Source organism: Eubalaena glacialis, chromosome 6 (genome assembly GCF_028564815.1).
Source record: "Eubalaena glacialis isolate mEubGla1 chromosome 6, mEubGla1.1.hap2.+ XY, whole genome shotgun sequence".
NCBI classification, from domain to species: domain Eukaryota; kingdom Metazoa; phylum Chordata; class Mammalia; order Artiodactyla; family Balaenidae; genus Eubalaena; species Eubalaena glacialis.
Window position 1 is genome coordinate 86,096,205 of NC_083721.1, and position 11,548 is coordinate 86,107,752.

General features: G+C 33.4%; 1 protein-coding gene across 1 annotated transcript; it reads left to right on the forward strand.

Annotated features, from left to right (window-relative positions):
• The first annotated feature begins 380 nt into the window (after positions 1-380).
• On the forward strand, positions 381-831 carry LOC133093495 (large ribosomal subunit protein eL22-like). Its single transcript, XM_061193370.1, has one exon. The coding sequence runs from the start codon at positions 397-399 to the stop codon at positions 781-783; it is 387 nt and encodes a 128-aa protein (XP_061049353.1). The 5' UTR covers positions 381-396; the 3' UTR covers positions 784-831.
• Positions 832-11,548: the final 10,717 nt, after the last annotated feature.

Genomic DNA, 11,548 nt, shown 5'->3' on the forward strand with positions numbered 1-11,548 from the left:
TTGAGAAGGTATTCTCCTACCTCATGTTCCAAAACCATAATTGTTTTACCCATCATGTTTAAATCTACAATCCATCTAGAACTGAATGTTGTATGGTATAATGTGAGAATCAAGATTAATATTTTTGTATGGATATCCAATTGACCCACCACAGTTTGTGAGAATTCTCCTCTACTTGTGACTCTGTAATGTGACCTCTGCCATAAATGAGGTGTCCCTCTTCTGTTTCACTGGTCCATTTGCCTAATCTTGAACTGGTGTCACACTGCCTTAATGTAGCTTGATATCCAGTGGTATAGGTTCTCCAAATATATTCTTCTTCAAACCTACCTTGTCTGGTCTTGGTTCTTTGCATTTTAAAAAATAAATTTTAGCTTTTCTGCCTCTGCTGCGGCGATGGCGCCAGTGAAAAAGCTTGTGGTGAAGGGGGGCAAAAAAAAGAAGCAGGTCCTGAAGTTTACTCTTGACTGTACCCATCCTGTAGAAGATGGAATCATGGATGCGGCCAATTTTGAGCAGTTTCTTCAGGAAAGAATCAAAGTGAATGGAAAAGCTGGGAATCTCAGAGGAGGTGTTGTAACAATCGAAAGAAGCAAAAGCAAGATCACTGTAACTTCCGAGGTGCCTTTTTCCAAAAGGTATTTGAAATATCTCACCAAAAAATATTTGAAGAAGAACAATCTTCGTGATTGGTTACGCGTAGTTGCTAACAGCAAAGAAAGTTACGAATTACGTTACTTCCAGATTAATCAAGATGAAGAAGAGGAGGAAGATGAGGATTGAAACTCAGTTATCTGGAGTATTTTGTATGAATTCTTAAATAAAATTTAGGAAACAAAGAAAAATAAATAAAATAAAAATTAAAAAAAATAAATTTTAGAAACTTGTCAGTTTCTCCCTCCAAAAACACTTGCTGGGATTTTGATTGTAGTTGCATTGAATCTATTAATTGATTTGGGGAGAACTATCATGTTTACTCACCGAGTCTTCTAATTTATGAATGAAATATATCTATTTCGGGATTTTACAATTTCTTTCAATAATATTTTAAAGTTCTCTGTGCCGAAGTTTTGTGCATATTTTATTAGATTTATTCTAAGTTATTTAAAGTTGATGCTATTGTAAATGCTATTTTTCTCACAGTTTTGTTTATTAATAAAAATACAATTTTTTTTGTAATTTGATTGTATATTGAGACCTTGCTAATTCACTATATATAATAATTTATCTCTAAATAATTTTGGATTTTTGCATGCACAATCATGCCAATTTGCAAATAATGACAGTGCTTTATTGCCCTGGACAGGACCTCCAGTACCATGTTGAATAAAAGTGGTGATAATGGGCATCTTTGCTTCATTTCTAATCTCATAGGAGAGTGTTAGTACTTCAACATTAAGCATTTGGTTTGCAGTAGGATTTTTTTTACACCTTTTATCAGATTAAGGAAGTTTCCTCCTAGTCCTAGTTTTTCTAACAGTTTTTTTTTTTTTAAGTAAATAGGTGATTAATTTTATCAAATTTCTTTTCTGTAACTATGGAGTGATAATATAATTTTTTATCTAATTTTTAATGTGGTGAATTACATTGATTTCTCTTATTTGAATTGAGGTATAATTTACATACATTAAAATGGACAGATTTTAAGTGTACAGCTTGATGAATTTTCGCTCATGTGTACACTCACATAATTACCATTTAGATTGAGATTTAGACTATCTTCATCCACCAGAAAGTTTCTTTGTGCCCATTCTCAGTTAATAATACTCAGAGGTAGCCACTATTCTAATCTTTATCATCATAGATCAGTTTTGCTTGTTAACAGCATATAAATAAAATCATACTGTATGTACTTTTAGTGTCTGGATTCTTCCACTCAATATAATGTTTTTGACTCAGGTGTTATTTAACATGTTTTTAATTTCTAGCTGAAATTTCCTTTTTAGTTTTTGATTTTGTTTTTACTTTTAGTTTTATTACATTTTAGTCATAGAATGTTGTTTGTACTATTTCTTCTTTTTAAAATGCATTGAGGCTATCTTTGTGGTCCAGGTATAGGAATATAATGGTTTTTTTTAAAAAAGAATGAAACAGAGGTTTACTCTAGTAGTTTGGTCGTCTTAGAAGAAAGGTTTTTGGAGAAGCTCTTTAATCATCCTTTGAGGTAGGTGGGTAAAGCAGGTAGAGATGCTCTAAACACCTCTTTCAGTGTCACAATTGTATTCTATTGCTACATTGGAAGTCTGGTTTAAATGGTTTAATTTTAGAATTTAACTGAAGTTTTTGTTTTACTGGGATGTTGTGTATAGTGGAGAGGTCAAGCGCTTTCAAAGTCTATCTCTGCCCTTCACTAGCTCTAAAGCTTAGTGACTTAGAATTACTTATGTTGGTTTCCTCATCTGTAAAATAGAAATAATAGTATACATTTAATGTCATTTATGTGATGACTGATGAGATGACTTATGTAAAGCATCTGGTAAGTGGCATATGTAGGCACTTAATAGGTAGCAGCTATTGCTGTGGTTGTTATTGGTTTAAATAAGCTTAGTCCAACATGCTCACCAACACAGGAGAAAATGACATCTAGTTCTAGACCAACTAAGCAGCAATTGAGCCTGGATTGAGAGGAGCAAACATTCACTAATCAAGCTTCATTTCTCTAAATTGACATATTATCCCTTATTCATATCCAAATCATCAAGAAAAAGCATCTCAATAAAGTATAGCAGGCCCTTAAACATCTGTGTGAATTGTAATATGGATGATTCTTTGCAACATCAACATGAATCAAGGGCCAGTCTGGTCACCAGGAAAGGTAGATTTTGGTCAACTTAGGGGAAAATGTCCTTATAACAGGAGAGGGGAAAAAGGCAGGAAATGAAAGTGGCAAAAAAAGATGATAAACTTTACTTTCTTCATTATTTTGTGCAGAAATGGGCCTTGCTAAGTAAGGATCACTAGTTGAAGCCAGTGATCAGTTTTCATTCACAAAAAACACTGTCAAGTGCTTCCAGAGACTGAAGCCTGTTTCTGGATTTTGCATTCCCTTCCACAGCAGTCCAAAATTATACCTTTCCTTCACATCTGTGGTCCTTTCAGTTTGTCCTTTGGCTTATAGCCAGATCCTTGTACTCAGTCTCATTCATGACTGTCTTCCAGTTGGAGAAGAATGAAGACTTGGAGAGGGAGGGGGCGGTGCAGTGGGAGAAAAGGATATGTAGATGTGCCGCAGGGAACTCCTACGTGTGACAGTGGGTACTTCTCAAGGTTACAGGGATCAAGCTGCTCGCAGTCAGTTGTGAAGAGCAGGCTTTCCTCTGTCCTGTTGTGATTGCAGTGGGGAATAACTGGTTGTGATAATGACAGTGTGCTCCAGGGCTGATTGATGCTGTGACAATACCAGGCTTGCATGAAACCCACTGCCAAGGCTTAGGACCTCACTGAGACTGTTGACAGCTTCTTTTTCTACTTGACTCATATTGCAATCACCTGCGAAGCACGTTGTCCAAAATTTCAAAGAGAGCCAAGCAGAATTAATAGACCAGAGGCAGCACTGAGTGGGCACTATTCATTGACAGGTAAAAAAGAGGAAAAAAAAAGGTCAACCAAAGGAGGTGTAAGGTGTGGTTGTTGAGAAACATGCCCATCATATTCAAGTCCTAACAGGTTCAGCTGGTTTTACATGGCTATGTATGTTGCCACTTACCACCTCGTAACAAAATCATCACTAGGTAAACTTGCATGTAGCTAGCTCGCCCACTGGTCAGTGCTTAATCATGATATGCCTATCTCCGTTAGGTTCTCAACTTTCTCAAAAAATCATAACTTTTCCATAATACTGACTTCAAAACACAAGTGCTTATGTTTGTGTACATGTGCTTATGTTTGTGTTCAGCACTTTTTCATATAAATTTTTAAATATACTAATACTTATAAATTAGAACTAGTTGACTTCAAAATTTGTGGAGTTTCAGGAATGACTTCATATATTATAGTTTCAACTTGTAACCTTAATTTTCATTACTAGTTGAACGTTAATGTAATCAGTACAGGAATCAACAAAAAGGATTGGAAAGTGGATGTGAGATAGTGATGTCACCTAACATAAGAACAGCTGGATCTGGACTCTGTTGAAGATCTAGAAATCATGCTTGTGAATTAGCACCAAGATGATCAGCCCCAGAGGGAGGAACTCACGCTAACTCAAGGGCACACAAGAGTCATACAAATCAGAAAGTCTATTTTTATGAATTCAGTGAGAAATATAACCAGATCATTGAGGTTGCCATAAAGTTCTCTTCCTATAGTCAAAGTATTTAAGAAGCCAAATTATAATAAGAGGCCAGTTTTTTATTTGTCCAGAAATTATTCTCAGGAATCAGAAATAGCCAAAACCTAGGTGATTATTATATTACCTTCTATAGGCAGATATACTTGGGAAATGGGAGATTGCTTGATGAACACAGAGTCAGAACAGGGATTTTTATATTAATGGAATGTGTAAAAGAATCAGGCAAAAACACTTTGAGATATTTGTCCAATACAAGCAATAATCTTGCTAATTACTTTGACCACTTACATTGATCTCCAAACCTGGGACCATAAATACTCCCAAACCCTATAGTTAAGGCTTCCTCTTCCAATGAAACACCCACCTTTTCCCACTCATCTCAAAACACACACCCACTTCTAATTGCCATGTTCATTCTTTCATTTCTTAGTGTGCACTTAGGAATGGAATTAATTGCTGGGTCAGAGGATGAGCCCATTTCTGTAGGTAATGTCAGATTGTTTTCCACAATGAGTCTATCAATTTACACTGTCATCCATGCATGCCTTCCTTTGTTCCACATTCTAGCCAACTCTTGGCATTTTTAATTTTTGGCAAACAACTGTTCGTAAAATGATATCTTATTGTGATTCTAACATATTTCTCTGTTATTAGTAAAACTGAGCATCTTTTTATTTGTTCCTTGGCCATTTCTCTTATCTGCATCTGCTGAAATTACCACACACATTTGTCTTTAACCAGTTAATACAGTGAATTTCAATAAGATATTTTCCCATGTTTAATTCACATTGCATTCAAATTGTTATGAGATAGTATCTTTTTAAAAATTGCTAGACTTGGTTTAATAATATTTTATTTAGGGCTTTTACATTTAAGTTCAAAGGTGAGCTTGACTTATCAGTTAAGTGTTTTCTTACTGTTCTGCCTGATCGGTCCTTGTCACAATGTCTCCATCTCAGCCCAGTTTTTCTGTATTTGGAAAAAGACTGGCAGTTTGTTTTTGAGAAAATTTTGAACTGCTGATTTATTTTCCTCATTATTTTAGAACAATTCAAGTTTCAGTTACTGTTGGGTCAATTTTGATCCTTTTTTCACTAGGATTTGTCATTTTTGCTTGTTTTTTAAAATTTTTTAGTGGGATATAATTTATATGTAGTAAATATATATGGAAAAATTTTGACAAATGTATACACCTATGTAACCAACACCTGTAAAGATATAGAATATTTTCATCACTGCAGGAAGTTCTTTCATGCCATTTTCCAGGGAATCCTGCCCTCTATCTCTAAGAAACATTTCTGTTCTGATTTCTACCTTAGATTAGTCTTGTTTGTTCTTGAATTTCATATAAAGAGAATTATATCGTGTGTACTCTATGAGTTTGGATTCTTTTTCTCAAATTTTTTTTTTGAGATTCCTTCAAGTTGCTGCAGTATCTATGGCTTGTTAACTTTTTGTTGCTGAGTAATATTCTATTATATGAATATTCCACCGTTTGTTTATCCGTTCTCCTATTAATGAGCATTTCCACTGGTTCCACTCTTGGCTATTACAAATAGAGCTGTTCTGAACATTCTCATGCAAGTCTCTTTGTGGACATGTTTCATTTTTCTTGGGTAAATAGCTGAGAGTAGAGTTGCTAGGTTATTGGATAGGTGAATGATAAACTTGAGAAGAAACTGCCTTACCATTTTCCAAAGTGGTTTTAGGATTTTACATTCTGCCAGCAGAATAGGAGAGTTCTGGTGCATCATCTTTTTTTGGTAATATTTGGTATTATCACTTTTTTCAATCTTAGTCACTCAAGTGGGTATATGGTGATATCTCATTATGGTTTTAACTTGTATCTCTCTATTAATGATTTTAAGCATCTTTTCATGAGCACGCCTGCCATTCATATACTTTTTAAAATAAAGATCTGTTGAATTTTTTTTTGCCTATTTTTAAATTTTGTTCTCTTTTTTTTCTATTGACTTATAGTTCTTTATATTTTCTGGATACAAGTCCTTTGTCAGAAGTATAAATGGTAAATATATTCGCTCAGTTTGTGGTTTGTCTTTTTATTTTCTTAATTGTGTCTTTTGATATGCAGAGGTTTTTAATTCTGGCGATGTACAATATATCAAATTTTTGAATTATTGTTTTTTGTGTCCTGAGAAGTCTTTGCGCCTCCTCCACAATAGTCAGGATATTCCGCTGTGTGTTCTATCATATGTATAATTTTGGCTTTTACATCTAGATGTATGAATTATCTTGAAATAAATTTTTTTCATGGTGTGAGATAGAAGATCAAGTTTCATTTTTTCCCACATGGACATCGTGTTATTCCAGCACTATTTATTGAAAAGACGTTTCATTCCCTATTGAATTACCTTGCTGTCTTTGATGAAAGTCAGTTGACCACATTTAATGGGGATCTGCTTTTGGACTTTTTATTCAACTCCATTGATATATATGTCTATCCTTAAGCCAATACAACACTCCCTTAATCACTTACCATCATAGTAAGCCCTCAAACTTTGTTGTTCTGTTTTAATTATTGTCATGGATATTCTTTTTTTTTTTTTTTTAATATTTCCATCTGAAGCTACTAGGATTATGATTGCTATTGTAATCTGGCAATATTGGGCTTCTAATCTTTGAACATGACATCTCTCCTTTATTTGAGTTACTTTTCTCAGCAAAACTGTATAGTTTTTAGTGTAAAGTTCTTGCACGTTTTGCTATATTTATTCCTAAAACTATTAAAATGTTGATGTTATAGCAAACGGTATTTTAAAAATTTCACTTTCAATTGTTCGTTGCTAGAGCATAAAAATACAATTGCTTTTAGATATTGACTTGTACTCTACAAGCTTGTTAAATTCATTTATTAGTTCCAGTAATTTATGTTTTAATTGGATTTTTCTACATACAAATCATGCTGTATGCAAATAAAGGCAATTTTAGGGACTTCCCTGGTGGTCTAGTGGTTAAGACTCTGTGCTTCCACTGCAGGGGGCACGGGTTCTATCCCTGGTGGGGGAACTAAGATCCCACATGCCTCGTGGTGTGGCAAAAAAAAAAAAAAAGCAATTTCACTTCTTTTTTTTCTTTTTCTTCCTTTGCCTTTTTTTCCCCTTCCCTTATTATAATTCCAGGGTCTCCACTATAATGTTTTTAATATAAGTGGTGAGAGTGGCTGTCCTTGCTTTGTTCTCAATCTTAGGAAGTAACCTTCAAAATTTTATCATTAAATATAGTGTTGGCTGAAGTTTTTCATAGATGCCCTTTATTAGATTGAGGAAGTTACCTTTGATTTCTAGTTTACTGAAAGTCTGCAGCATGAATGAATGTTGAATTTTATCAAATATTTTTCTACATCTATTTGAAATGTTCATATGATTTTTTTTATTCTGCTATTGTGGCATCTTATATTGATAGATTTTAAGTATTAAATCTACCTTGCATTCCTGGGATAAATTTCACTTGGTTATAATATATTATCCTTTTTACATATTACTGCATTTGTTTTGCTATTATTTTGTTGAGGATTTTAACTTCTTGTTTATGGGTGATATTTCCCTGCAATATATTTTTTTGTGTCTAAAGTCCTTATCAGGTTTTGTTATTTTTATGGTTATGTTGACTTCATAAAATGAGATGGGTCACATAGCCTCCTCCATTTCTTGAAAGAATTTGTGTAAAATTACTATTATTTCTTCCATAGGAATAAACTCTGGGTCTGGAGTTTTCTTTGTGAGAATATTTTTCAATCCCAAATTCAATTTTTTAAAATAGATAAAGGGCTATTCAGGTTTTCTGTTTCTTCTTGTGTCAGTTTGGTAATTTGTATCAGTCAAAAGTTGTCCACTTCATCTAAATTGTTGAATTTATTGGCATAAAATTGTTCTTAGCATTACTTTATTGATCTTTTAATGTTTTTAGGCTCTGAATTGATGTTTTCTTTTTATTTACTCTTTTTCTTGATCAGTCTTGCTATAGGTTTATTAATTTTATTAATCTTTACAGAGAGTCAACTTTTGCCTTTGTCATTATTCTCTATTGTTTGTTTTCTATTTTACTTATTTCTATTATTGTCATTATTTCCTTCTTTTTACTTCGGGCTGAAGTTGACTTTTTTTTCTAATTTATTAAAGTGAAAATTTAGATCACAGGTTTAAAATTTTTTATGTTCTAATATAAGCTACATATTTTTCTCTCAGTATTGCTTAGATATTTTGGTATTTTGTTTTTCATTATCATTCAGCTGAAAATATTTTCTAAATTTCTTGGAGTTTCTACTTTGCCCATGGTTATTTAGAAACTTAATTTCCAGATATTTGGGACATTCAGCCAAGTTTTCACAATTTTTCACATAAAAAATACCATACTAATGATTTTCATACATCTGTATCTACATTTTAACGTTTTATATTCAAGTTTAATTTTTAACCTCTCTAACTGCTGCTCTAGCTATATATTTTTGATATATATAATCTTTTATGTCTTTAAAAAAAGAATTGAAAGCAAATACATCAGAATGTTAGCACATATATAGTAGGAACATAGGTAGCTGTTACTTTTTTCTGAAATTTTCTATATTTTGGTATTTCATAATTTAAATTTTTAAAATATTTATATAAAAAAGCTGTATAGTTTTATTCCTTTATTGTTCATTTGTACCTTCTCTCTGCCTTGATCAGCTTTGCCAGTGGTTTATCAATTTTATTACTTTTTTCAAAGAACTAATTTTCAACCTTGTTGATCCTATTTTTTTCCTTTTAGGTAGATTTCATTTTTAATAGTAGTTTTAGGTTCATAGCAAAATTGAGTAGAAACTATGGAGAGTTCCTATATACTCTCCCACACTCATATCTTCCCCTACTATCAACATCCCACACTACACAGTACATTTTTTTACCATTGTTGGACCTAAACTGACACATCATTATAACCCAAGTCCACAGTTTAGAGGACACTCTTGGTATTGAACATTCAATGGGTTTTGACAAATGTATTATGACATGTATCAAATATTATAATATCATACAGAATAGTTTAACTGCCCTAAAAATCCTCTGTGCCCTGCCTATTTATCTCCCTCCCCTGGACCCCCACAATCACCTATCTTTTTACTGTCTTCATAGTTTTGCCTTTTTCAGAATGTCATATAGTTAGAATCATGCAGTATGTAGTCTTTTCAGATTGGTTTCTTTCACTTAGTAAATATGCACTTATTATTCCTCTATGCCTTTTTGTGGCTTGATAATTTATTTCATTTTAGTACTGAATAATATTTCATTGTCTGGACTTATCACAGTTTATTAATCCATTTACCTACTGAAGGACATCTTGGTTGCTTCCAAGTTTTGACAATTATGAATAAAGCTGCTATAAACATCCATGTGCAGGTTTTTTTGTGTATATAAGTTCTCAGCCCATTTCAGTAAATACCAAAAAGTGCAATTGCTGGATTGTATGGTAAAAGTATGTCTAATTTTGTAAGAAACTGCTAAACTGTCTTCCAAAGTGACTGTACCATTTTGCATTTCCACTAGCAATCTACGAGAATTCCTGTTGCTCCTCATTCTTTTCAGCATTTAGTGTTGTCAGCATTCTGGATTTTCACCATTCTGCTGGAGTGTAGTAACATGCCATTGTCATTTTAGTTTGCATTTCTCTGATGACGTATGCTGTGGAGAATCTTGTCATATACTTATTTGCCATCGGTATATCTTCTTTGGTAAGGTATGTGTTCAGTTCTATTGACCATTTTTTAATTCAGTTTGTTTGTTTTCTTATTATTGAGTTTTAAGAGTACTTTGCATATTTTGGATAATGATCCTTCATCAGCCACTTCTTTGCAAATATTTTCTCCCAGTCTGTGGTGGCTTGTCTTCTCATGCTCTTGAGAGCCATGTTTTTTATATCTTTTTTCCTTTTACATTGAGTTTTGCTGTTTTTATTATTTCTTCCCTTTGAGTTTCCTTGGGTTTACTTTGTTTCTTCATTTGATTTATTCTGCTATTATTCTAACATACTGAGTTGGATACTTAATGTATCTATTTTCAGCTTTTTATTTTTTCTAATGAGACTTTAGATTATAATTTCCTTTCAGTTGCCATATTAGCTGTGTCTTCTAAGTTTTGGTTGATAGACCAAATAAAAATAAAATGGAACTTAAAAAACAATGAAATTGCCACCAACCGAAATTTATGAAATGCAACTAAATTGGCACGTGGAAGATTACTAAATGTATGTTTTAAAGTTTTCTTTTGTTATTGATTTTTTAAAATTTCATTGTGTTTAGAAAGTGTATTTTATATTACATAGATTTAAAAATATATGCTGAATACGGCTTTATGGTCTAGATTAGAACATAGGCAACTTTTAAAAATATTCCATGTCTGCTTAAAAGAATATATATTCTCCAGTTTGAGGTGTATTACTCTATAGTCTCTTTCTGATAATTCAAATATCTGATGACTCTCACTAATGCAAACTTATTTCCTCATGTATTTGTGTTTTTCACGTTACCTGATGGAATTCTTTAAGGTCTGGTTTTATAACTGGCTCCTTGAGAAAGGATTTGCTTTTGTTTCTGGTGGGTATCTGAGGTAGTTACTGACTCAGGAACCCTTTAACAGAATTTTCAGCTGGGAAATTTTATGTGGCTAAATAGGTGGTAAAATTCTAGCCCCAAACTTACATGAGAGCAGCCTGAGGAGGCTGGGAATCCCAGAGGGCACTATTTTCTTTTTGTTTCCTGCTTCTCCTAGAGTCAAGGCCATGATCAGTATGCATCCTCAACATCTCTTTCTGTGGGACACATGTTTTTTTAGTTCACTGACAGAAGGAGTCATCTTTATGTAGTCTCATCTTTGTGTAGAGGCCTTTAATTTGGATTCTCATGCTGTAGAGGTCCTAGGCCCCTGTCCCTCTTCAGGTCTTTAGAACTTCCCTTCTCTTTACCTTAGTAGAACTGGGTTACAATATCTCACTTGTTGTGGGCACTATTAGTCAGGTTAGGTTAAGTGATGTTGCAATAATAAATTAACCCTGAATATTTTACATGTTACTTCTTGTTCATGCTACTTGTCTTGAGCAGGTTAGTGGAGAGCTCTGCTGCATGGAATTACCCAGGTGGATATAGGTTCCACTACCTTGGCTCATAACTTTGTCATTTGCTAAAGCAAAAGAATGGAAGATGGAAGACCACACTGGGCATATCACTGCCTCAGCTCTAAAGTAACTCATGTCACTTCTGTTCACATT